Here is a 25,259-nt window from a genome sequence, read left to right on the forward strand (position 1 = left end):
ATGCATTGACACTACCGGAAGAACTTGCAGATGGGAGAATTAGGAGGGAGCACAGTTTCAGGAATCAAATATTTCCTGGCCAATGATGATGACTGGCCATTATGCCATTTTAGACTCCAATCATTGCATTGTGCTATAACCTACACTGGACAGTGGCTGCACCCCCCACCCCAGGTGCTGGTTCCTAACCCACTCTCCAAACCCCAGAACACAGAGGTGCACTTTAATAGCACTTAGCTCCAGATGGAGATGGAGGGGGGTTATCATTTATTCAGTAAAATTTCAACATGGAGCCCGTCATCCGACATTTGAAATTGCACTCAAGCTGCACAGCATCATTGGTTTCTTGGCATGCGTACACTTTTACTATGGATTCTATGCAATGTTTTATAAATAAGGACCCAGAGCTTTGGAGTTAAGACAATCGCAACATGTTCAAATAAGAAAATCATCCCAATTTATATATTCTGTAAGAATAATGTTGATTCTGGCAGGTCCACCACGCTGTCATCATGTTTAGCTAACAGATGTATTGTTCAGCCTCTGTTTTTAAGAATGCTGCATTTAAAACATATTCACTTGGTCAATTTGGTGCCTCCATAGCAGTTTGTCATGCAGCTCCTCCTCCAAAACAAGCTGTCAATCACCTGACATCCATGATCAAAGGTAAAATATAGTTGACACGTTTTTAACTGAAGGCCAGTTTGGATCTCTGTTGACTTTGTAGCAGAATTGCAGTATTTTTGTTTCAAATGCAAAGCCACATGATGCCATCGCATTTATTATTGTTTTTCACTACTAACTTAATAGTAAACTGGATCTGTCCTGAAAGCTCTAATGCTGTACCCAGAATCTGTTTGATTGCTTCAGTTACTAACTGCTCAACCATTACATCTGTTCCAGAAGATACTTTAGCACATTATACTGGCAAAAATGTTTGGTGCTATGTCATATTGAGGTCTGACAACAAGCCCATACTTTCACCATAACCACTTGGTTATGCTTTGTCACAACTAGCATCCCATATTAAAGTCTGAATTTCAAGATAAAATATTGGTAAAAATTTGTTGGTAACCTTGACAAGACAGGTCTCATTGTAAATGACAGTGGTGAGCAGGTATTAAACCCAAAACTCTTCACACCCTTGAAATATTTAGGTTAAAAGTAATCTTTTAATTATAACATGTTCCACTTGACTCAAAGTAATATGAAAATTTTGGAGAGGCTCAGTCAGGACACTAATAGAGAATCTATAGAGAGAGCTAAAGATTAGGGTGAGGGCAAGAAAGCAATCCAATTTTAAACTTGTAGCTCATTGCCAAAGAGGGAAACATGCAAAAAGCTGCTCATAAATTCTCATAGCCGTTTGACTGCATTAAAGCTGATAAAAAAGTTTTCCATTGTTTATTTAGAAGGGCATACTAATTTTTAACAACTTGTTTTGAATAAAAGGCAAATAAAAAGTTTTTTTCTCTTAAAATAAATGCTCTTATTTACTTTCATAAACAAACTTATTGGTTGAATGAAAATAATTTACTATCCAGTGTACCAATGGATTGGTACATAATGGATTTGGGCTCAACTATATTTCTTCATTTAGTCCAGCTTGAAGGTACTGGCACAGTGCTTGTATCTTTATAGTGAATAATACCATTGTCCTCTATCTTGTACCAGGACGCAACTGAATTTCACAGTGGCCATAGACTTCACTGCTTCCAATGGTAAGATATATAAAATTCCTACTAGCAATTAATGTTTTATTATTCACTGTTGGTGTTTCATAAAAAATTGTGAGATAAAATTAGAAAGTATCCAGTTTTGGTAATGTACTTGTAATTTGGATTCAGTGAAATTGTTATGAGCCTGCAGTAGTTGCACTGACATAACGGCACCAGAATGAGTCTCAGCTGATCAGACAGACTGATACAGCCGGCACCCATAGCAACATGGCTAAACTGTGGTGTCCAGCCAAAGTGATGACTGAGTATAAGGCCTGGGTAGAAGATGAGAAGGCAAATGTCATTCGGAAAACTTAGAAAGAGCTTAAAATCCAAACAACTTATATTAATACCAGACCATGCAGCGGTGCTCATGCTGCTCAGGTACAGACTCCAAATTGATTCAAGCATGCTTTACTCTTTTACAAAAATTTTGAAACATTAACACAAACCATTTTTAAGTGGTAATGTTATCGAATAATCTATCTATTCAGGCAATGGCTATACCTGTTTATGCTGCCTTATTCACCAGAAAAAATCCAACCAAATCTCCAGTTTTATACTTTCCCCCATTTTAAAGGTATAGTGGATGTTTTTTTTTTTTCACTTTGAGACACGGGAGGATCCCCTTATCTGTTGGTTGTCCCACAGGCCAATCATTGTTACGCACTCACCTAGCAGCAATGTCCGTGCTCATTCCTCGCTAGTTTCCTATTGCTGGCTCTGCTTACACAAATAGTTTTTTTCGTATCTAGTTAGCTTTGTTGTTAGCCATTCATTGTAGCTCCCCTGCTCTCACCATATACTTTGAAAATAGATCACAAGAAGAAAACTGTCTTACAGGTTTATGAGAAAAAGTGGAAGGCCTCAGAAGAAAGAAATAAGTCCAGAGTGTATTTGGAAAAAAAAAATTATGCGATCCCCCTCAGGAGCTGGTGGGGAGATGGTCTTTCACTGGCGCAGCTACTGAAAAAGGGACTTGGGCCTACATTTCCGGAAAAATCGTCCACTATACCTTCAAGTTTTAGACTATAATAAAGTGAAATTAATTACTGAATTGCAAATGTATTTCATGTTTAGTGATGACACAAGAAAAAGATCATACATTTTGTTAAATTTTCTTGAGTGACTTGTGTACTCTAGAACCTCTATCAGAGAATTTCAGATATTGATTGAAAGCTTTGCATAAAGTCTATTTTATTGATGGTGTTTTTTATTTATTAATTGCATTTATTTATAAGTAGTGATGTTTTTTCATGCATACATACAGTCATATGAAAAAGTTTGGGCACCCCTATTATTCTTAATTATTATTATTTCTAAATATTTGGGTGCTTGCCACAGCTATTTCAGTTTGATATATCTAATAACTGATGGACACAGTAATATTTCAGTATTTAATTGAGGTTTATTGGACTAACAGAAAATGTGAAATATGCATTAAAACAAAATTTGACAGGTGCAAAAATATGGGCACCTCAGCAAAAAAATAGACATTAATATTTAGTAGATCCTCCTTTTGCAAAAACTACAGCCTCTAGTCGCTTCCTGTAGCTTTTAATGAGTTCCTGGATCCTGGATGAAGGGATTTTTGACCATTCTTCTTTGCAAAACAATTCCAGTTCAGTTAGGTTTGATGGTCGCCGAGCATGGACAGCCTGCTTCAAATCATCCCACAGATGTTCAATGATATTCAGGTCTGGGGATTGGGATGGCCATTCCAGAACATTGTAATTGTTCCTCTGCATGAATGCCTGAGTAGATTTGGAGCGGTGTTTTGGATCATTGTCTTGCTGAAATATCCATCCCCGGCGTAACTTCAACTTCGTAACTGATTCTTGAACATTATTCTCAAGAATCTGCTGATATTGAGTGGAATCCATGCGACCCTCAACTTTAACAAGATTCCCAGTGCCAGCATTGGCAACACAGCCCCAAAGCATGATGGAACCTCCACCAAATTTTACAGTGGGTAGCAAGTGTTTTTCTTGGAATGCTGTGTTTTTTTGCCGCCACGCATAACGCTTTTTTTTTATGACCAAACAACTCAATCTTTGTTTCATCAGTCCACAGGACCTTATTCCAAAATGAAGCTGGCTTGTCCAAATGTGCTTTCGCATACCTCAAGCGACTCTGTTTGTGGCGTGCTTGCAGAAAAGGCTTCTGTCGCATCACTCTCCCATACAGCTTCTCCTGGTGCAAAGTGCGCTGAATTGTTGAACGATGCACAGTGACACCATCTGCAGCCAGATGATGCTGGAGGTCTTTGGAGGTGGTCTGTGGATTGTCCTTGACCGTTCTCACCATTCTTCTTCTCTGCCTCTCTGATATTTTTCTTGGCCTCCCACTTCTGGGCTTAACCAGAACTGTCCCTGTGGTCTTCCATTTCCTTACTATGTTCCTCACAGTGGAAACAGACAGTTTAAATCTCTGAGACAACTTTTTGTATCCTTCCCCTGAACGACTATGTTGAACAATCTTTGTTTTCAGATCATTCGAGAGTTGTTTTGAGGTGCCCATGATGAATCTTCAGAGGAGATTCAAACAGGAGAACAACTTGCAACTGGCCACCTTAAATACATTTTCTCATGATTGGATACACCTGGCTATGAAGTTCTAATCTTAATGAAGTTACCAAACCAATTTTGTGTTTCAGTAAGTCAATGAAAATCAGTTAAGGGTATTCAGATTAATAAAATGATTAGGGTACCCAAATTTTTGCACCTGTCAGTTTTTGTTTTAATGTATATTTCACATTTTCTGTTAGTCCAATAAACCTCAATTAAATACTGAAATATTACTGTGTCCATCAGTTATTAGATATATCAAACTGAAATAGCTGTTGCAAACACCCGAAAATTTAGAAATAAAAATAATTAAGATTAATAGGGGTGCCCAAACTTTTTCATATGACTGTATTTGGGTCTCTCTATAGGCAATCCATCCCAGCCCACCTCACTGCATTATATGAGTCCATACCAGATGAATACGTATGCCATGGCCCTAAAGGCTGTGGGGGAGATCATTCAGGATTATGACAGTGACAAGCTCTTCCCAGCATATGGCTTTGGGGCTAAGCTACCTCCAGATGGCAAGATCTCACATGCCTTCCCCCTGGTAAGTGTGATTTCTGTATTATTGGCCTAATCCTACTTCGCTACTAAAGGCCCATTTTTACCCGGGTTTAAGATTTGACAATAAATGAGGAATCATTGATCAGAGGTAGAACGGTTTAAATACATATTTAATTCATAGAAATTAAATATGGAGACAGAGTACATACCATTACAAGATGTTGTTCTCACCGCGGTGGATAAGTCTGTCTAACTTTAAAAAGTCTGAACATATCTTTTTAAGGCTGAGACCATCCCATGTCTTTTAGAAGGAGGGGAAAATCTGTTTTGAACAAAGGAACTCTCTTTCTGACCCACCCCCTCAGCAATAAAACTTCATGTTTATCTTACAGTGGAGCAGGGAGGGACAGACCCCACTCTGCTTTCCTCAGTAACCCCAACTAAGATATATTTTTAATTCTCAACATAAGACATATCAAAGGAGGAAACAAGCATAGTGCACATACACTGTCAGTCTAATTTGTTTAATGAAAGCTTTAAAGGACATGACATGAAAAGGCCAGATTTTTCTTGAAATGAATGGATGTCATTTGTGGCAACTAAAAGCAGTTTGAAGATATATATAAATAAATAAAATCTGTGTGTGCAGTGTCCGAAATTAACTTTGTGATTCACCGGCCAAGTTGGCCGGTTGATGTAAAAAGAAACACACAGGCATATTTTTTACCGGCCAAAATATTAATCCTGACCAGATCTCTTAAATTTTATCAAAAATTAAGAGTGAGATTGTCATGGTTTAAGTTTTGTCTGGCTTCTTTGTTATTTTGTAGTTCACTTAACTCTCCCTCGCTCAGCTTTAGTCACTCCTCTGGACACTAATTCGTTTTCATTCCCGTCACCTGTCAGGCTAGCCTCGTGAGACCATCCTGATCTCGCGAGCTTTCAAGGTTTCACTCGCAGATCAGTCTGGCTACTCTCCGTTAAAGAAAATTTGGAGCCGTTCACCAAACAAACGTCCAATCAGCGTTGGCTTTGAGGCGAGTTGAGGTGTGACGCAACGGGAAGCGCGACAGTTCAGCCTAAAGAACATGGCGGCTTCAGCCGATGAAACTAGCGTTAGCGCGGCTATCGAGCAAGTTTTATCGGAATTACAGAGTATTTCTTTGCTGAGCTAACGAGCCTTTACCTGCAGCAGCAAGAGTAGCTTGGCTTGTGGTTGTGTTTTCGTCGTCGCGCTGTTACGAGCGACGACGAATCTGATTGGTTCATTTGGCCCGTCTATCACCAACATAGGCCAATCAGCTAACCAGTATTTCCGCCCCTTCCCAAAATTACTTCAACGGAAGGTTTCCAGATGGATATGCGGAGCAAATCTATCTGGCGGAGTCAGGTAACTGTCAGGCTGCAATTACCCCTGATCTCTTGCCACCTGTGTTCACCTCTTTATAAGACTCACCTCATTCTGTTCTCGTCGCCGGTCCATAGTGTTCATTCCCGCTCAGTCTCTGCCAGAATCCTTGTAAGTTCAGTTTTTTTTGTTACAGTCAGCCTGAAGACTTTCTGTCAGCTTTGATTTTTGTTACAGTCAGCCAATAGACTTTCCGTCAGCTTTGTTTTGTTCCAGTCTCTGCCTAGATCCAGCTCAGCTCTGTTCCCACTCCTGTTCTCATCTCCTGGTGAGCTGTTCCGGTCTCCAGTCCTTGGCTCAGATGTTCTGCCCTCAAGTCCATGGCTCAGATGTTCTGCTCTCAAGTCCACGGCTCAGATGTTCTGCTCTCAAGTCCTTGGCTCAGATGTTCTGCTCTCAAGTCCTTGGCTCAGATGTTCTGCTCTCAAGTCCACGGCTCAGATGTTCTGCTCTCAAGTCCACGGCTCTGATGTTCTGGTCTCCAAGTCCTCAGCTCAGATGTTCTGCTCTCAAGTCCACGGCTCTGATGTTCTGGTCTCCAAGTCCTCAGCTCAGATGCTCCGTTCTGGTCTCAAGTCTTCGGCTCCAGAGTTCCTCCCGGTCAGTCTCTCCACACTCCTCCTGCCGGCCAGCTTCTGCACCCTGCACCTCCGTCTGTTGAAAGACTCTGGGTTCATCATCATCCATCTTCCACACCATTCAATAAAACTCACTCCTAAGAACTAGCTCTGTGTGTGCGTGCTGTGTCCGGGTTAATCCTAGACAAATATCATAACAGAGATTAGGTTTATTTTCGGGGCGCGTGGTTGGGGGAGTGGCTGACTGGACCCTGGAAGAGAAATCTTTGTTGCCTGACTTTGATAAGAAAATATTGTAGTTGATTATAAAAGGCACAATATGAATTATCAGATTCACATCCAGGCAATAAAAAACACTACAGATTATCATTATTCTATCCATGTTGGTCTTATTTGTGAATGAGGCAGAGTTTCATAAAGCCTATACGGTTCAACAATTTTCCCTCAGCTGCCACACTTGAAGCACGCAGGGGTTCATGCTGCGTGCTTGACGCTGATCCAGTTGCTGGATTTTACCCTCGTGTGCTGCGCACAAGGGATAAACAGTGGGTAAAATGCATAAATGAGGACTGTTAAGGGCTACTAAGGGAAGAGATAGAAAATAATGGGTCTGAGCTGATGCCCTGATGTTACAAGTTCCTTAAAATGACCCTTAAAAGTGCGCACCTAAATTACATGTAATGTAATTTTGCGCACCTGAATTCAAGCGCAAGGCAGCAGCCCACCGAGGCGCCACTGGTTCTGTGTAGTTGAAAACAAAAGAGCATGAAACACAGCTACTGACTCTCCTATTGTTTTAATTGGGCCATTTTGGTAGGAGTGGAAGGACAATAAACGTAGTGATTCACGTTTTGAAGGCTGACCGCTGATAAAAGAACCTGGCTCAACTACAGAAAAATTACTGAAAAAAATTAATAAACAGCTTGTTTATGAGACAATATTCAGATAAATATTTTACCATTTCCACTCTGTCCTGGTCAGTTTAATTATTTTAGACAGAAATGTCTGATGATTTCCGCAAACAGACTACGGAGCGTTGCGCTGCGCGGTGTCTGCCTCCTTCTCCTGGGCAGTAGCCGTCATGACGGGGGCTACTTAAGGTGCTGCGGGGTATCAGATTACCATCAAACTTCGTATTTAGTTAGGTTGATATTCAAAAAACCTGCCTGAAGGATTCGTTTGAATTACTGGGATGCTGCACTACGTGTTTTTTGCCATTTAAACCTACCTTACATGTACAGTCGCTGAAAAATGATCAAGTTAAAACAAAAGTATCTTACACTGTTCTCAGATTAGAAACAGCTGGTCTTTCAATCAGCAAAAAACACAAATTGGACCTAAATTGCGTTTAAATTCAAGCAGAAAAATGAACGCTGAAAAAGTGATGACATCATTGAGGCGACTCGCTGGCTCGCGAGGGTTAACTGTTTTTCTTAGTGCCAACCTCTGGTCAGGTAAACAACTGTCACCGCAAATTCTACATTATAAGAAAAGAAAAACCTACCGAAAGGTCTCGCTCTCATGTCATCTTGAAGACATTCTTCTTCGAAATGTTGGCTACAGATGACGTGTTTTTTCTCTGGCCAGAAGTTCGATGGCAAATCCTGCCTCTTCGAGTTGCTGCTCCGCACAGGATGTTACATCACAGGATGTTACATCACATCCTGTGATGCGCCCAAATGGACAGAGATGACCGACCCCGGGATCAGGGATTGTGACAACAATTTTGTTTCTACTGATTAACCCTACATTCATTAAGTCACCACAAACGTATTAGTTTTAGGTATAGATAATGATCCAATGATTTTTTCTTGTTGACCGGACTTTTCCCTGAAACATAATGATTCACATTTTGAAGGCTGGCCGCTGATAAAAGAACCTGGCTCCGAGGTTAGGGAGGAGATATGCAAAGTGGCTTTAAAGCACAGAAACACAGCGCATGTGATTAAAAAAATGCAGAATAAATATAAATTAAACTTATAAACAAACTAATTGGCGTTTTAAAATGTATCTGGTTAGCAGAACTGTTTTCTGCTCCAGCTGGCACGACTTGGTCTGAATGAAGGATTTATCTGGGAATGGCTCTGCCCTGTTGCATCCTGCTTCGCACTATAACCGCTGCAGCAGAAACAAGGTGTGAAGGAAAGCTGAACCTGCTCCGAAGAATGCGGGTCTAGACTGAGCTCTGGATGGTCAGAGCTGTGAACAGATCATCCGCAGCCCAGATGGGCTTCATTATTTTTATGTTACTTTTAATTTATTTGGTACAAAGATTTACTCGCCATGTGGCAGCTAGCCCTCTGAAATTCACTAATTTGGGTTACTTTCGGACCCTGTATGTGTGTATGTGTGTGTGTGTGTGTATGTGATAAATTCATTTTTAATCAAATGCTGCCATCTAGAGGAATTTTTTTTTTTTTTTTTCCCTACATGGCCACATATTTGATATATTTCATATCACGTAAGAAAAATTAATTAAAAATCAACGGTTTGCTCTAAAATTCTGAAAATATTCATGGATCTCAAAGAGTGCTTTCTCTAACCACGTGATTTTTAAAATGGCCATTGAAAAAAGCGTTTCTGAGAAAAAAAAATAAACTTTCTAGTCTTGTACATGTAAATTTCAATGTTTTGTAAATAGGTCAAAATCGCCTGGATTTTTGCCTAACTGAAATCTACGTTTAGTCTTTATGTGATATACAAATGTCCTCATTGTCATTGGCCTAGAACAATATTTGTGGAAAATACATTGATTTCTCCATTTTTCAAACTTTTAAAAAATCAGAGTGTGCAACTTTTAAAAACCTCAATACATGCAGTGAGAGAATTATTACACCTTATTCAAGGAATACATCCTGAAAAGCTGAGATAGTTACACCAAAAAATGTATTTTAAAGGATTTGTTGTACTTTTCAAGGTTTTTTTCACACTTTTGAAAATAAGCCCCGCACACTTGTTTCAATCATTACCATATTTAATACTTTAGTTCAGGGCTATGACTAGAAGGGAATAAAGAAGGTTTTGTAAAAATCCGAACAGCCATTCTTGCGTATTAGATTTCCTGACATCACAGCGCTCCCTAGTGATGGACGATCCTCAAACGCGGGACACATGTGCAAAATCTTATTTGGACTATGGGTTATGAAGGACATGTCAAAATCTGTTATGGTTTTACAATAATCAGCAATTACATTTAAAGCTGGATAGCTAACAATCACTTATTTTAGCATTACTTTTCGAAAAAGTCAAAATTAAAAAATCTGCCACATTAACTTTTTTGTATTTGTCTATTACACGGTTATATATGGAGTTTTGCGCAGATTGCACAAAAAATGTAGGAGGGGTTTAACAAGAAAGGTTTAACCTTTGTAGCTATGTAGCGCAAAAAGTAGCTGGGTAACGAAACGTGTGCCAGTTCCCTTTATGATGCAGAATCATCCATTAAACAAAAGTGATATGAAGTTTTTGAGTGTGGGACCAGTAGTTTGGTGGTTACAGGCCGAAACGCATTGTCCTTTGTTATAGCGCCCCCTAGTTGTTGAGGGGTCTGAATTTCTGGGTTTGAGTAGCGTGCACATTCTGTACTCGGATACCTGATTCAATGGATTCGTTACAAGTCCGCATGGGCTGCACAATGCGTTTTAGCGGAGAAGAATATTGCGAGAATAATGAAGAAACACACGAAAAACAATTGGGTTCTCTGCACACAGTGCAGACGAACGGCATAGCCGTTCATCTGCACTGCGGGCTTGGAACCCTAATAATTTCATTGCTTTTTTAAATAAAACTTTTACTGCTTAAATTCAATGCTTTAGCATGTTTCTAGTGGAGAGTTGGCTATTTGTAGTAAAGAATGCATCTGCAGATTAAAAAGAACTTCTCACATCAGCATGTGAAAAGCTCAGCCCCATGACTGCTATCATGGAAAGTTAATTCAGTTTTGCTAGTTTAAGTTTAAATTGACCCCAAACTTGTGATAATTGTTTTCTATGTTCTTCTTTTTGCCTCTGAGGATAGGGAACAAATATGGTGTTTAGGGAAAAACACTCCATCCTGTTTCACACTAAGTAAAAAAAAGTTATTTTTAGCATAAATGTAATAGTGAGAGAGGATGAAGCAATTGGATGGAATAGTAGCTGTAGATATTTGTGGAAAGCAGATATTTTTATTGGTCACCTTGTCAAGTCCAGCTTCATGGCAAGCAGAATAGTGCTCTGGCTGTTGTAGTTACGTCAAACATATTTGCTTTACCAAAGGAGGTTTTATGGGAGAAGCATTTCTGAGAGTAGCTTTAACATTAATAAGATGCATCACCGGCAAACAAATTTATCTTAAAGCAGATAAATTAAAAAACTGTCATCCATCCATCCATCCATCCATCCATCCATCCATCCATCCATCCATCCATCCATCCATCCATCCATCCATCCATCCATCCTCCTATCCAATATGGGTTTATTCAACTGAAAGGTCTCCCAGACCCAGGGATTCCTCTCCCGAGCAATGATCTCCAGTTGTGTCTAGAGGGTTCCAAGGTTTTCCTAGTAGTCCTCATCATGGGACTCGCTTGCTCTTGAAAAACGCCTCAAGAGAGGCACACAGGAGGCATATTGATCAAATGCTCAGTGAGTTTCATTTCTTGCGATGAATTCCTGCAGAAGAAGCCCCATTGCTAGCCACATTGTACTCATTTCTGTCAAAACTTGAGAACAAGAGAAGACATTTAGATTCCAATGCTTAAGGCAGAGAAACATGGAGGAATCATTTCACCTCTGTGCTTTTCGGAATCATTGCCTCAGATGTAAAGGACCTGACTTTCATCCCTAGCCACTTTATGGTCACATGTGAACCACTCCACCGGATGCTGAACCTCAATAATTGAAGACACCTACTGAAACACTATGAAAAAAGCCGAGATGAATTATCAAGGTTTCAAAATAAGTCCGCCACCTCATCACATGTATACCTGGAGATCTTGTCCATAACACCCCAAGCAGGGTTGGTGATAGCCAAACTGTACTGGGAACAAGCTTAAGTTTGCATTTCATTTTCTTTTTTTACCTGAATTTTTCCTTTAATATGCCGTATTATCAATTAATAATTGCACAATGGTTCGCTTTCTGTTAGGTTCATTCTCTTTTGCTTTGGAACTTCACTTTGATAAGATTTTTATTCGTATTACTTAATCTAGAGTAAATCTGGGGTATTCTCTGTGTTTATGCCACTGCCCTGCCAAAATGACCCCATTGTGTAAAAATAAAGGTATTTCTATGTGTTGTATTGTATTCTATTCTAACCAGGTCTTTCATTTCAGTATTATCACAATGACACATATCAGCTTCTTCACAACAAGTGTCATGTCTCACTTCTCTATCTCTAAACATCCATCCATCCATCCATTTTCCAAACCGCTTATTCCTCATGGGGTCGCGGGGGTTGCTGGTGCCTATTTCCAGCATTCACTGGGCGAGAGGCTATCTCTAAACAAAAACTGTAATTTTCAATATTTTTTGAGCAATTCTGGATTTTTACGGCTGCCATGCAAAGACAAATAAGTGGTGGATTACTGTAACAGTATCTGGCCTGTCACAAGTCATCCCTGCATCAACTTGCTCATTTCCATGCTAGCTGCCATTTCATGCACTTCCCCAATTAAGTTTCAAACCAAGTAAGCTAATAATTAATATAGATCTCAGCTGAAGAAAAGCAGAACAGGTTTTGCATATTCTGTTCTAAGATTTCTGTTTAAGGAAAATAATTAGTGATGCTTCTGCTGAGGTCTGTAAAGATGATACCAAAGACCAACCAAGATTTTCCTGACTCTTAATTTATTACACGTTACCTCCACTCTCCATGAACTTTTGCTTATCATACACATAAGATATAGATCAGCCTGGGCATTAAGGCCATCTTACTGGCCAAACATACACTACTCAAAAAAATAAAGGGAATACTTGAACAACACAACGTAACTCCAAGTCAGTCGCACTTCTGTGACATCAAGCTGTCCACTTAAGAAGCAACACTGATTGACAATAAATTCCACATGCTGTGGTGCAAATGGAATAGACAACAGGTGGCGCCCCCAATGAAGGAGTGGTTTTGCAGGTGGTGACCACAGACCACTTCTCAGTTTCTATGCTTTCTGGCTCATGTTTTGGTCACTTTTGAATGCTGGCAGTGCTTTTGGCTCAGGTAGTACAGCTCATCAGGATGGCACATCAATGGGAGCTGCCATAAGAAGGTTTGCTGTGTTTGTCAGCGTAGTGTCCAGAGCAAGGAGACACTACCAGGAGACATCAAGAGATGTGGCGGAGGTTATAAGAGGGCAACAACCCTGCAGCAGGACCGCTACCTCCATCTTTGTGCAAGAAGGAACGGAGCACTGCCAGAGCCCTGCAAAATGACCTTCAGTCAGAGAACACCAAGATAGGCAAATTCATCACTGGTGCCCTGTGTTCTTCACAGATGAAAGCAGGTTCACACTGAGCACATTTGTCTGGAGATGCCATGGAGAATGTTCTCTTATCTGCAACATCCTCCAGCATGATCGGTTTGGCAGTGGGTTAGTAATGATGTGGGGTGGCATATCTTTCGGGGAGCCTCACAGCCCTCCATGTGCTCGCCAGAGGTAGTCTGACTGCCGTTAGGTACAGAGATGAGATCCTCAGACCCATTGTTAGACCATATGCTGGTGTGGTTGGCCCTGGGTTCCTCCTAATGCAAGACAATGGTAGACCTCATGTGGCTGGAGTGTGTCAGTAGTTCCTGTAAGATAAAGGCATTGATGCTATAGACTGGCTCGCCAGTTCCCCAGACCTGAAACCAATTGAGCACATCTGGGACATCATGTCTCGCTCCATCCACCAACAACACGTTGAACCACAGACTGTCGAGGAGTTGCCGGATGTCCAGGTCTGGGAGGAGATTCCTCAGGAGACCACATACCACCTCATCAGGAGCATGCCCATCCTAAATCTAGGCCCACATGGGTTAATAAATTTGATTTCCATTGATAATTCTCGTGTGACATTCCACTATGTAAAGAACAACGTATTTATTAAGAATATTTCATTCATGCAGATATTGGATATGTTATTGTAGTGTTCCCTTTATTTTCTTGAGCAGTATATAATTATTAAGCAAAGTGTGAGGATAAGCAATCTTTTTACCACTGAGCTACTCCACGCCATCATATTTTGATTATAACTGTGATTTGTTATATTTTGCAACTCTAAACCGTTCTTTAATAACCATCAACAAACTTGTCCTTGGACAGTTTTATCAAAGAGAGTAAACACGTCATAATGGTAGGAAAATTTGCGTGGGAGGTGGATTCAGGTGGAGGTTTTTTGTCACCTTTGGTAGTTTCAAATAAATAACTGCAATCACTGTGTTTGGACAAAATTGAAAAACAGGAAATGTTGGTAGCATTATGAAAATTGTACACATTTTTAAAAATGGTAGAGAAAACATTTGAATGGTTTGTCTTTTTTGGTGAGATACCTTGTCCTACCAAAAACAGATAGCTGCTAATTCCTGACAGTGGTTCATTGCAGAGCCTACAGTGTAATATTTTGAGCCTCATATTTTCATCTAAACATGGGATAACTTGCAATAGTTAGTGTTATGTAGTCTGTTACTGTCACTTGTAGCAGTTACATATAAACTCCAAATCTATTGCATTTTAATAAACTTAACATAGTTTAATTGGCGGGCAGGCAGGCAGGCGGGCAGGCAGGCAGGCGCCTGCCAAGTTCGGGTCCTCTACCAGAGGCCTGGGAGCTTGAGGGTCCTTCTTAGGATCTTATTTGTTCCTAAGATTGCACTCTTCTGGACTGACATGTCTAATTTTTCTCCAGGTATTTGTTGGAGCCACTTCTCCAGAGTGGGGGTTAATGCCCCGAGGGCTCTGATGACAACAGACACTACTGTTGTCCACACAAAAAAATATAAATATATACATATGTAACTCTATATATATATATATATATATATATATATATATATATATATATATATATATATATATATATATATATATATATATATATATATGTTCTTTTATATATGTTCTTTTTTCCGGATATTTCCATAACCCGGGATGGCCACATCGATCACAATGGCTGTCCTCTGCTGCTTATCAATGATCACAATGTCTGGTTGGTGGCCATTTATCTGTTTGTATCTGGAACTCCCACATGATCTTAGCTTTGTCATTTTCCGCCACCTTACAACGTGCCCCCCATTTTGACCTGGGGGTCTCCAGTTGGTTTCTGTATACTATGCCAACTACTTGGTTATATTGTTCCATGTATTCCCTACCTGCTATTATCTTACACCCTGCTGTGAGATGCTGGATGGTTTCTGGGGCCTCTTTGCATAGCCTGCACCTGGGATTTTGCCTGGTATGGTAGATCTGGGCCTCTATTGCTCTGGTGGTCAAGGCCTGCTCCTGTGCTGCCATGATCAGTGCTTCAGTGCTGCCCTTCAGTCCAGCCCTCTCTAACCATCAGTAGATTTAGTCATATCAGCTGCTTTTGCTGTCGGTAGAACATCCCATGCAGGGTTTTTTCCTCCCATGATGGTTGCTTCAGTTCCTTCTCTTCCAGCTTCCATTGTCAGAGACATTAACTGAGCGCTTCATCCCTTGGTGCCATCTTCCTGATATATTGTTGGAGCTTGGATGTTTCATCTTCAATGGTGGCTCTAATGCTCACTAGGCCTCTGCCTCCTTCTTTGCTCTTAGTGTATACTCTGTGGATACTTGATTTGGGGTGGAATCCACCATGCATGGTGGGTAACTTTTGTGTCTTAACGTCACTGGTCTGGATTCCCTCCTTTGGCCAACTTATTACCCCAACATGGTATCTGTTTACTGGCAAAGCATAGCTGTTGATTGCTTGGACCTTATTCTTGCAATTGAGCTGACTTCTCAGAACTTGCCTTACTTGTTGCAGGTATTTGGCTGTTACTGCTTTCCTTGTGGCCTTATTTTGGTTGCCATGGGACAAAGGGCCAAGGGACAGTGTGAGCCAAATTAACAAGCTCTGTGCTCCAAAGAGCTTGGTGCTCTAAATAGCAGTGCAGTACTCATTACACTTTATTGTGATTCCTGCAGGGAGAATTTCAAATTATATGGACACTACAATGGGAGAGTAAAGGAAGAACAATTAGAGAAAAAAAGAAAGAGAAGAGGTGAAAGAAAGAAGAGATAAAAGGGAGAGAATGATAAAACGTTCTCCGTCTGCTCCATCACCTGGAAAGAGAGATGCAAAAAGAACAGCACAACCAACAGACATAAAGCAACAGATACAATCGAGTAACACCTTGATGCCATTGATAAATCTTATGTAATATTATTTAAGCTGACATGTGTAAAGTGAAACCTGAAAAAAGAAAGTGAAAGAAGATAAATAAATAAATTAATTAAAGGCTTTCTGTATATAAGCGAACACTTAATACCTGGAACCCTGCAGCTGTGGGAGTTTGTGAGAGTGCACTAGTTTAGGTGAAAATTATCCAGAAGGAAATCCCCCAGCCACCGCAATGCCAACGCCCCCAAGAGCCACGGGGACGAGCAACGGGGACGAGCCTGTGGGCTCCGCCGGCAGCCAGCTCCGCTGAAGTGGTCCCGGCCATGGGCACTGAGGGCCAAAGACCCCAGGGGCGCCCCGCCACACTGGACCCGCACACTGGCGGGGCGCACACTCTAAATTTTAGTCCACACACTGGACTAAAATTGAGAGTTAATCGAAAGGAAGGAAACCAGAGAGACAGGCTGGGACTGGAACAGAGGTGTAGGTGAAGCCAGGAGCTGACGGCCCGGAGAGAGTTCTGGTTGGAGCTGAGCGGAGACAGGAACTTGCAAGCAGGACCACCAGCATGGCAGAGTGCAGACTTGCAGGCCAGAATCACAGCAGAACCAGTAGCTTCACTAGACGTTCAGAGGTGAGACAGGTTACTTCCAGCAATGGGCAGAGACAAACAAAAGATAAACCAAGGCAGGGTATAAACGACTATCAGGAGCAAACCAGGTAGCTAGGCGAGGATAGAGTGTAGTCTGATGACGGACCGGCAAGGAAGTCAAGACAGAGGGAGGCTGGCAGGTGAAGTGAGTCTGACTAATTAATGACCAACAGGTGTGACTGACTGCGGAGTGAAGGGTAAGCTGAGTGAGAGAGGGAGGAGGAACTGAAAACTAACAGAAAATAAAGCCAGATCACAACTAAACCCTGACAAGGAGGAAGAAGTGAAAACTAATAGTAAACCAAAGCCAGATCAAAACTAAACCCTGACAGTCATCAATTAATTTTATTTTGTGGTATTTCTATATTAACATAAAATTACTTTAAATATTGGGCTGATTGATGAATTAAAATGAAATTAAAAATGATAAAGCAACATTTTAAACAAAGGATTGTGAGCCATCGTTAATATGTAAAGTGAAGAATAAGTACTGTGTACAGTTATTTACAGTGGAGACAGCTGGATTAGCCTTTATGCTCCATTTGTTTGACTTCATGCTGTCTTGGTTGCTTGGCAATGGGAGTTATGCTAAGGTAAGGCGGGGACAGCCGTTGAAGGCTACAATGTCCCACTTCACAAACCGATCTCTTGCGGCCTTTTCTTTTTGCCGGACAACGAAGGACCTGGCTCACGTAGTCCGGGTCCGTCCAAGGATGTAGTCCCTGAATTGTGACACAACCAATTCAATAAACAGAATTATAGCTCATCCTAACACACAGCAAACTGACCCAATAGTGCCACCAAACTCAATCACAGCATCACCAGCAGAGAAAGTAAAAACATAAACAAGGCTTTTTAGGTGAGAGATAACAGAAGTATTCACTAAGTAGCCTCTCCAGGACAGGCCATAGCATGGAACATTGCTGCTCAGGTTGGTAGTTAGCTCAGGCACTAGGGTTGGTAACTTCAGTTTACCAATCAAAGCAGCTCAGCACTGACTACATCACTGGCCAATTTTAGGTAAGAATTTGAGTAATGTAGCAACATTCAAAGAGCACCCTTGAGTCTGATGCACAGTTTGTTGACCTGTGACATGGAGCTTAAGAAAAAATTCAAACTGAAGAAACTCTATTGCCTACCTCCATCAATCAGAGACTCATCCACCTCCGACGCAAGCCAATCAGCTTTGAACTGCTCCTCCTCGAACCCAATCAGCATCCTGGGTTCATCTTAAAAGAACTCCACATCCTCGTCTCGGCCTTCTCCTCAGCGAGCAAGCGGTGGCTGCGCGTGTCTGGTTTGGACTCTAATGACCGGTTTCAACCCACCTCCATCCCCTTCTCCACCATTGTAGCAAGCTCCGCCTGGCTTTCCTACGGTCCTCCTTCAACCTCGTCCCTACAGAGTGTAATTCCTCCTGGACTCATGGAATTCCCAGTCACTCCTTAAAACAGTCCGGCAGAAGACCGCCATGTTGAGCCTGGTTCTGCCAGAGGTTTCTTCCCATAGGGGAGTTTTTCCTCTCCACAGTCGCTTCATGCTTGCTCATCATGGACAGTTCATGCAAACCTGTGTTTATCCAAGTTGGACATCTAGCTCAAACAGATCATCATATGGACTGAACAAACTCCACTCCACCACCAGTTTCAGACCTGGGGGAAATATCCCTATTCTCATACGCCTGCTAATGCATATTGAAGTATAATTCAGCGTGAATTTTCCCTGCCGAGGTCTGAGCGCCAAACTCTTAAAATATTGTATCAATAAAATTCTTCTAATTGCCTTTTCTTTCTGTGTGAGTTTTTCAGATTGAAATGTCAAAGCAGAATATAACAGGAATACATTGTTTTCAGGAATAAACAGACTGTTTTTTTTCTTTTGCAGAACTCGAATACAGAAAATCCAAACTGTGAGGGTATCGAAGGTGTACTAGAGGCTTACTTCCACACCCTGCGAACGGTTCAGTTGTATGGCCCGACCAACTTTGCTCCTGTCATTAATCAGGTGGCTCGGTGAGACATGCATAAACACTAACATCTATCCACTATATGGATTCAAATGCACACTGTGACAGCAGTACCAAGGAATTGACTTCAATATTTTGGATAAAAATAATAAGAAAAATAGAAATAAGAAATATGGCAAAAGCATAAAAATATCAAAGTAAAATAAAAAAGTCAGTGTATTATATGTATATGTTAAAGAGAATCATCTAAAGAACATTCCAATTAAACGTTTTAAAGATAAAAAGTTGTGTATAACAGATTAGAGATGTGGAGTGATTTGTCAGAAAAAGTCACACAAAGTTATATTTAGCATCTATATGATGTACAGTGGCTGATACAGCTAGTTGCTGATATAGAGTTTCTATTTTTGTGACATGTAGTTTCGGTTGTGATGAACATCAGTATTTCACCTGAAGTTACTCATTCAAAGTTTTGTCCAGGATTGGAGAGATCAGTGACAGTTCTTCTCACAATCCCGGTGACCTGTATGTTTCAGAGATGTGTCACATTTTGTTCAATCACACCTTGAGATACCAAATGCAACAATGCTGCCAGTGTCTTTGGACAGTGTGGCAGTAGCACGCCAGATTGTAGAGCATTAATGAGCATGCACTGCATAGTAGAAGTGTGGATGAGCACTTCTCTTTCCTTTGGCAAGTTTCAGATGCCTCTTACGGTCTGCTTGGTATTCTTAGTGAGAAAGCTGATCCTGTGGCAACTTTAGATCCTTCTTGATAATGCTTTCCCTGAAAGAATCCCAAGCTGAGGATACACACGAGAACCATGAATGGTCAAGCCCCATTCCTTTTACAGCCATATCTACATTCGTATCAGATCTTTGATTATCATTGGCTATTGGATACTAGCTCAACATTTTTCAGTTTGCTTAAAGGGTTATCAAGATGATAAGGGCAAGATATAAGGGCTATATTCTTAGGATTAGATCAGCTATTAAAAGTTACTCATGATACGTCAAATCTGCTTTGTAGCACCAATACCTTATTGGCAGATAGTTAATCTCATAATCACCAGTAGTGACTCGGATAAGAATGGTGTCATCTGTAAACTCCTAAACCTCAGCAGGGTGGTGGGATGGAATTTTAACTATTGGTAAATCTGGAGTTGGGTTTGAGAGAAAGCAAAGTCTTAATTAAACCTTATTTTTAGAACTTCTTTACACAACCATATGTAGCATCAAAGGGGCAGAGGGGATGAGGTATTAAGTGTCAATGTAAAGCTAATGCTTTGCAAGAACATAAGCATATCTGTTGAACCTTTCTACATTTGTCACATCACAACAACAGACTTAAAAATAAAAAGTGTTATGTGAATATGTAATCAGTCCCTTTTACTCTGACTCTCTTAAGAATGCAGAGGCCACAGAGGTTTGATAGAGAGCATTAGAGAAAAACTAGCACCATAAAGACAAATGAACACGGTGGACAGGTCAGGGAGACAGTTGTAGAGGAGGTTAAAACAGGTGTTAGGTTCTAAAACAGTATCCCAAGCTTTGAAAATCTCCCGGAAATCTGTTCAATCCATCATCTAAACGTGGAAAGAGAATGGACCACCTGCAGACCTACCAAGACATGGACCACAAACTCATCTGACAGGACAGAAAAGGAGAACATTAATCAGAGAAGCAGCCAAGAGGCACATTGCAACTCTAGAGATCCACAGCTCTCGTGGGAGGATCTGCTAACAGGACAAAATTATTTTTTGTCCAAATCTGGCCTGTATGGAAGAGTGGCAATAAGGATATCATTGTTGAAAGAAAGACATAAGATGCCCCATTTGGGGTTTGCCACCACTCATGTAGGGGGCACAACAAACACGTGCAGGTTTTCCCTCAGAAAACTGGGTAAGCCTGGTGGTAGGTCCTGTTTTAACAAAAACACAGTGGCAGGCCACTGTGTTTTTGTTAAAATGTTAAACGTTAACAGAAAATTTGAAAATATGACAATTTAATTATGTGTTATTGGAGGACATTGGCAATACTTTAACAGCAACTATAGAATCTTACAAAAAAAGCACACTCTTGAAATACTTTCTTAACAAACCAAAAAATACTATTCGTCCGTCCGTCTTCTTCCGCTTATCCGGATAATACTATTCAAATAAACATCAATTGTTTGCACTTAAGTTGAATCCTAATTGTGTAATTAGTGAGTAAATCTTAAAACAAGCAATGTAATGCTGGGCACATTTAAACAATTACAAACAAAGAACCAACAAATTGATCACTTAAAGCCCAAGTAATAGAAACAGGGTACTCTTAGAGGAGGTATGCTGTACTGCACGCCCGCCGACAGGGGGGGACAAACGGGTCAGTTGTCCCGGGCCCATGACAGAAGGGGGGCCCAAAACGGACCCTGTGATCATTAAAATGGTCAGTGTCAGTGAGCGCGCGCGCTAACTGCAGCAGCAGTCTGTGTGTCAAGGCTTTCTGCTGCTCCCCCTCCCCTCTCGTACATGGCTCAGTGGCGCCAGCCAATCAGCACGCAGGCTCACTCTGGCCCGCCCACTCAGCTTCTCTTCACTCGACACACAAACAACCGTGCGGCTCCTGTTGACTGGGAGAGAGACCGCACAGCGGAAAAGCAAGAAGAGAGGAATAAGCGGGGTTTGGCTTTATTTTAATACCGTACATGCAATCAAGTTGTATGTTTTGTAAAAAGCCGGTTAAATGCAGTGGAAACACAACAAATTTATCTAAGCACGTGAAAACCCATGAGCAAGCAAACGTCGAGAAACAGAAAAGGAGAAGAAACTTCTCTCATTGCCCCGACAGACCCACAGACTGACGTCACTGACTGAGGCGTTTCAGTCCTCCAGACATCCAGGTAGATAAGAGCAGTCATCTTCAGCAGCACTTCATGTTAACTTTCAAAGTAGATATTGTCTATCATATGCTACTGGAGCCCACAGAGAAAATGTAATTAAGACATTTTAAGAACCTTTTAAGAAGTACATATATATTATTAAAAAGTTTTATTTAGCTAATCCTTTATTTATCTCACGATGGGGAAATTTATAGGATTAAAGCAACAGGCAGGTGCACACAACACAGACAAAATTACATAAGGATTGAAAGATATATGAGGTGGATTAGGAAGAAAAAAAAACAAACATAAAATTATTATTATTATTATATAATTGTAATAATAGAATAAAAATCACAAAACCCGAAAGGTCAACAGTTTCATGATACATCAAGCTAAAAAGTCAAAAGTATCTGTGAATGTTGTGCGTTTAATGGCAAAAAGAAAGCCTTTCACAGAGATTCAGAGGGCAGAGAATTCCCAAAGTATCTAACAGATTCTACTTCCTGCAATGGAAGGGAAAAAAATTGTTAGGGACTGGCTAATATACAGCAGGTCAAAAAAGGCCATATTTTGACTGCAGTGCTTCTGTTCTCTGATGAAGAAAAGACCAACTAGTGCACTAAATTCAATAGATGGGTTGAAAATTACAGTATAAAATACAGAGATTTACAGGGCATGAAGTATGCAGTTAAGTAGACTTTGTGTGTGTGTGTGTGTGTGTGTGTGTGTGTGGTGGCGGCAGGTATGGGGGGGGGGGGCAAAAAGACTGTGTTGTCCCGGGCCCTACCAAAGCTGTCAGCTGGCCTGCTGTACTGTATTGTGTTTTGACCTCTTCTTCCATTTTTGGCACAGGCTGCATGTTGGCTCTCTACATCCAATCCATCTTCCAGAGCCTTTAGTTTAGATAGTTACATCTCTGCCAAAAATTATCCATTTATTTTGATGCTAGTAAATCCTGGCGCCCATCAGTCGTAAAAGACAGTAGGGTGAACCCTGCCGTGGAACAAGGTGCTTTTGCCAGCAGAGACCAACATCAAATGTTCTCGCATGTATGCAATGCCTTGTATGTGGTGGAAAAGTAACTCTCCAAAACATGGTTAATACAGCACTCCCACAGAGACACGTGGTGATGACAACATCACGTGTGGGTGAAATTTTTCTTTGGCATGGAAAGGGAAGCTGCACAGAGTGAATGGGAAGGTGGAAATACAGAAAATGTCCCTGGGAAACACCTGTCAGAGGCTTTTCAAAAGACTTGACACTTGGGCGAAGGGTTACCTTCCAGCAGATACAATGACCCTAAACATACAGCCAAAACTTCAATGTAATGGTTTAGGATCCAAGAATACTGATGTGCTTTAAAAGCCTAAAGTCCAGACCTAATTCAGATTGAGAAATTGTGGCAAGATTTAAATGGATTTGCATAGATGGTCTCGAAGCAATTGCATAACATCCCAAATGTTAGGAGACTACTCTGTCCTGTTCAGCTCCTGGCGTTTATCAACTCCAACCATCCAATTTAAGTGAGCTTGAGATTTTCTGTAAAGAAGAATGGGAAAAGAAGTGAGCCTGTAGATGTCCGAGACTTGTCCAAAAAACTAGCCTCTGCAACAGCAGCCAAATATGATTCTACAAGGTATTCACTCAGGGGGGCTGAATAGGTAAATTCAATTTTGATGTTGATATTGTTTCATAATGGCTTTTGTTCCCCGAATGATGAATGAATAAACCTTTTAGAATATTTTTATCTTAATAAATATACACCTAATTTCTATTACCCATAATACTTTGTTTGAATTACACTATATTGGCAAAATTATTCACTCTAGGTTGAGGTCAGGAATTTGTGCAGGCCAGTCAGGATTATCCGCACCAAATGCTCTCATCCATGTCTGTATGGACCTTTGATAGGATTATTATAAATAACCCCTTTTATCCTAGAACGGAAACTGCATAGCACAAGTTTAGACTGTTCTAAAGAAGAGGACAGAGGATAAACCCAAACGGAGAACGTTTACTCCCTGACAGTCTGGGATCATCTGCGCCGGGCTGCGCCTGTCTTTCTGCCTTTATTGTCACATCAAAGAAAGGTCAGGAGGATTCACGAGTTTACAACATGGGGGTTGAAAAACAAATAAGGGAGCAAGTTTTATTGCGGGTGGTGATCAGTCACCAGCTTCATGCACTGCTGGTTAAGGGTGATATTCCTTATCTGGGAGAACTATTTGTTCTCCCTGTCTAAGGTTAAAAACAACAGAACCTTCCTGAAAGCAAACTCTTAAACAAACCAAATGCCTGTAACTTGATAAAAAAAATTATTACATTCACATTTCTCCAACAACCTTGCTTTGAGCTCTTGTGTAGTCATGTTGGAAGATGAAGGGGCCATCTTCAAACTGTTCCCACAAAGTTTTTAGCTTGGAATTGTCCAAAATCTGAGGCATTCAGAATTCCTTTCATTGGAGCTAAGGGGCCAAGCCCAGCTCCTGGAAAAAAAGCACACAACAGAATCCCCCCACCAAACCTCACACTTGGCACAATCCAGACCACTAAAGGTCTCTTTGCAACCATCAAATCCAGACTTGTCCATCAGATTGTCGAATGGAGAAGTGTGATTCACCACTCCAGAGAACATGCCTCCACTGCTCTGAAGTCCAGCAGTGACAGGTTTTACACCACTGCATCTAACATTTTGCATTGCACTTGGTGATGTATAGCTTGGCTGCAACTACTTGGCCATATAAACCCATTCCATGAAGCTCTATATACCCTGTTCCTGAGTAAAACATAGTTTTACTACTAGTACACTTAGCTTTTTCATATACTGCATTGCTACTGACGGAGATGCAAGTATCTTAAATGTTCTGAGGTGCATCAGTTCTGACATATGTTGATTACTTTTTATTCAAAGTGCTTTACACTAGATACACATTCAGCCAGTTGCAATCAGTAATGCACACACATTCATAAACCAACATGCATATTGGCAGGCAACTTGGGGGTAAATGCTTTGCCCAGGGGCACATCAACATGTGACGGGTGTAGATGGGAGTGAACATGTTGCTTTTCAGTGATTGGCCAAGGAGTATGGAGAAATTATAAGGCTTTTCTCTGAGGAAGTCGAGAAAAACTTAAGAGCAACAACATTGATATAAAGGACCACTATGAACAGAGCGGGTCAAACTGAAATATAATTATTTACAAACCATAAGCCACGCCTGGAGGGGGAAAAAAAAAAAAAGAAAAAGGACACTTCAGCTTTCTATACACAGACACACTTAATACAGCAGGATGCTTTCGCAGAGGTGCCCACTGAAGTTCAGACAGCGCCCAACATGCTCTCTGCTGACAAGAGCAGCCTGCAGCCTGGGAGTCAGTGTGAAATCAAACTGATAAAAATTATTTCACAGCACTTAAAAATCTTTGAAGCTATTAACTTGCTCTCCTCACTCCCGCTGAGGCAAAGGTCTCAGATAAAGCTGTACATTTTGACTCCATGACTGAACACACCAGGGCCAAGCAGCAATATGCTGCGGCAGCAGTAGGGAGCTCATACTTAGGAAACCCCTGTAAACATGCTCTGCTGAGAGGCCCAATGTCTGTCTCTCTCTCTCTCTCTCTCTCTCTCTCTCTCTCTCTCTCTCTCTCTCTCTCTCTCTCTCTCCAGACACACACAAAAAA

The 25,259-nt window shown here is 41.0% G+C and overlaps 1 protein-coding gene across 2 annotated transcripts in view; it reads left to right on the forward strand.

The window, feature by feature from the left end:
• Window positions 1-25,259, forward strand: part of LOC105933703 (copine-9) — a 299,289-nt gene that overhangs the window by 237,520 nt on the left and 36,510 nt on the right. For both annotated transcript variants that reach the window (XM_036151288.1, XM_036151289.1), the window contains 3 exons: window positions 1,675-1,721; window positions 4,654-4,835; window positions 18,632-18,759. In XM_036151288.1, the coding sequence (XP_036007181.1) occupies window positions 1,675-1,721; window positions 4,654-4,835; window positions 18,632-18,759 (357 nt within the window). The remainder of the gene's footprint in view (window positions 1-1,674; window positions 1,722-4,653; window positions 4,836-18,631; window positions 18,760-25,259) is intronic.

The sequence above is a fragment of the Fundulus heteroclitus genome, chromosome 20 (genome assembly GCF_011125445.2).
Source record: "Fundulus heteroclitus isolate FHET01 chromosome 20, MU-UCD_Fhet_4.1, whole genome shotgun sequence".
NCBI classification, from domain to species: Eukaryota; Metazoa; Chordata; class Actinopteri; order Cyprinodontiformes; family Fundulidae; genus Fundulus; species Fundulus heteroclitus.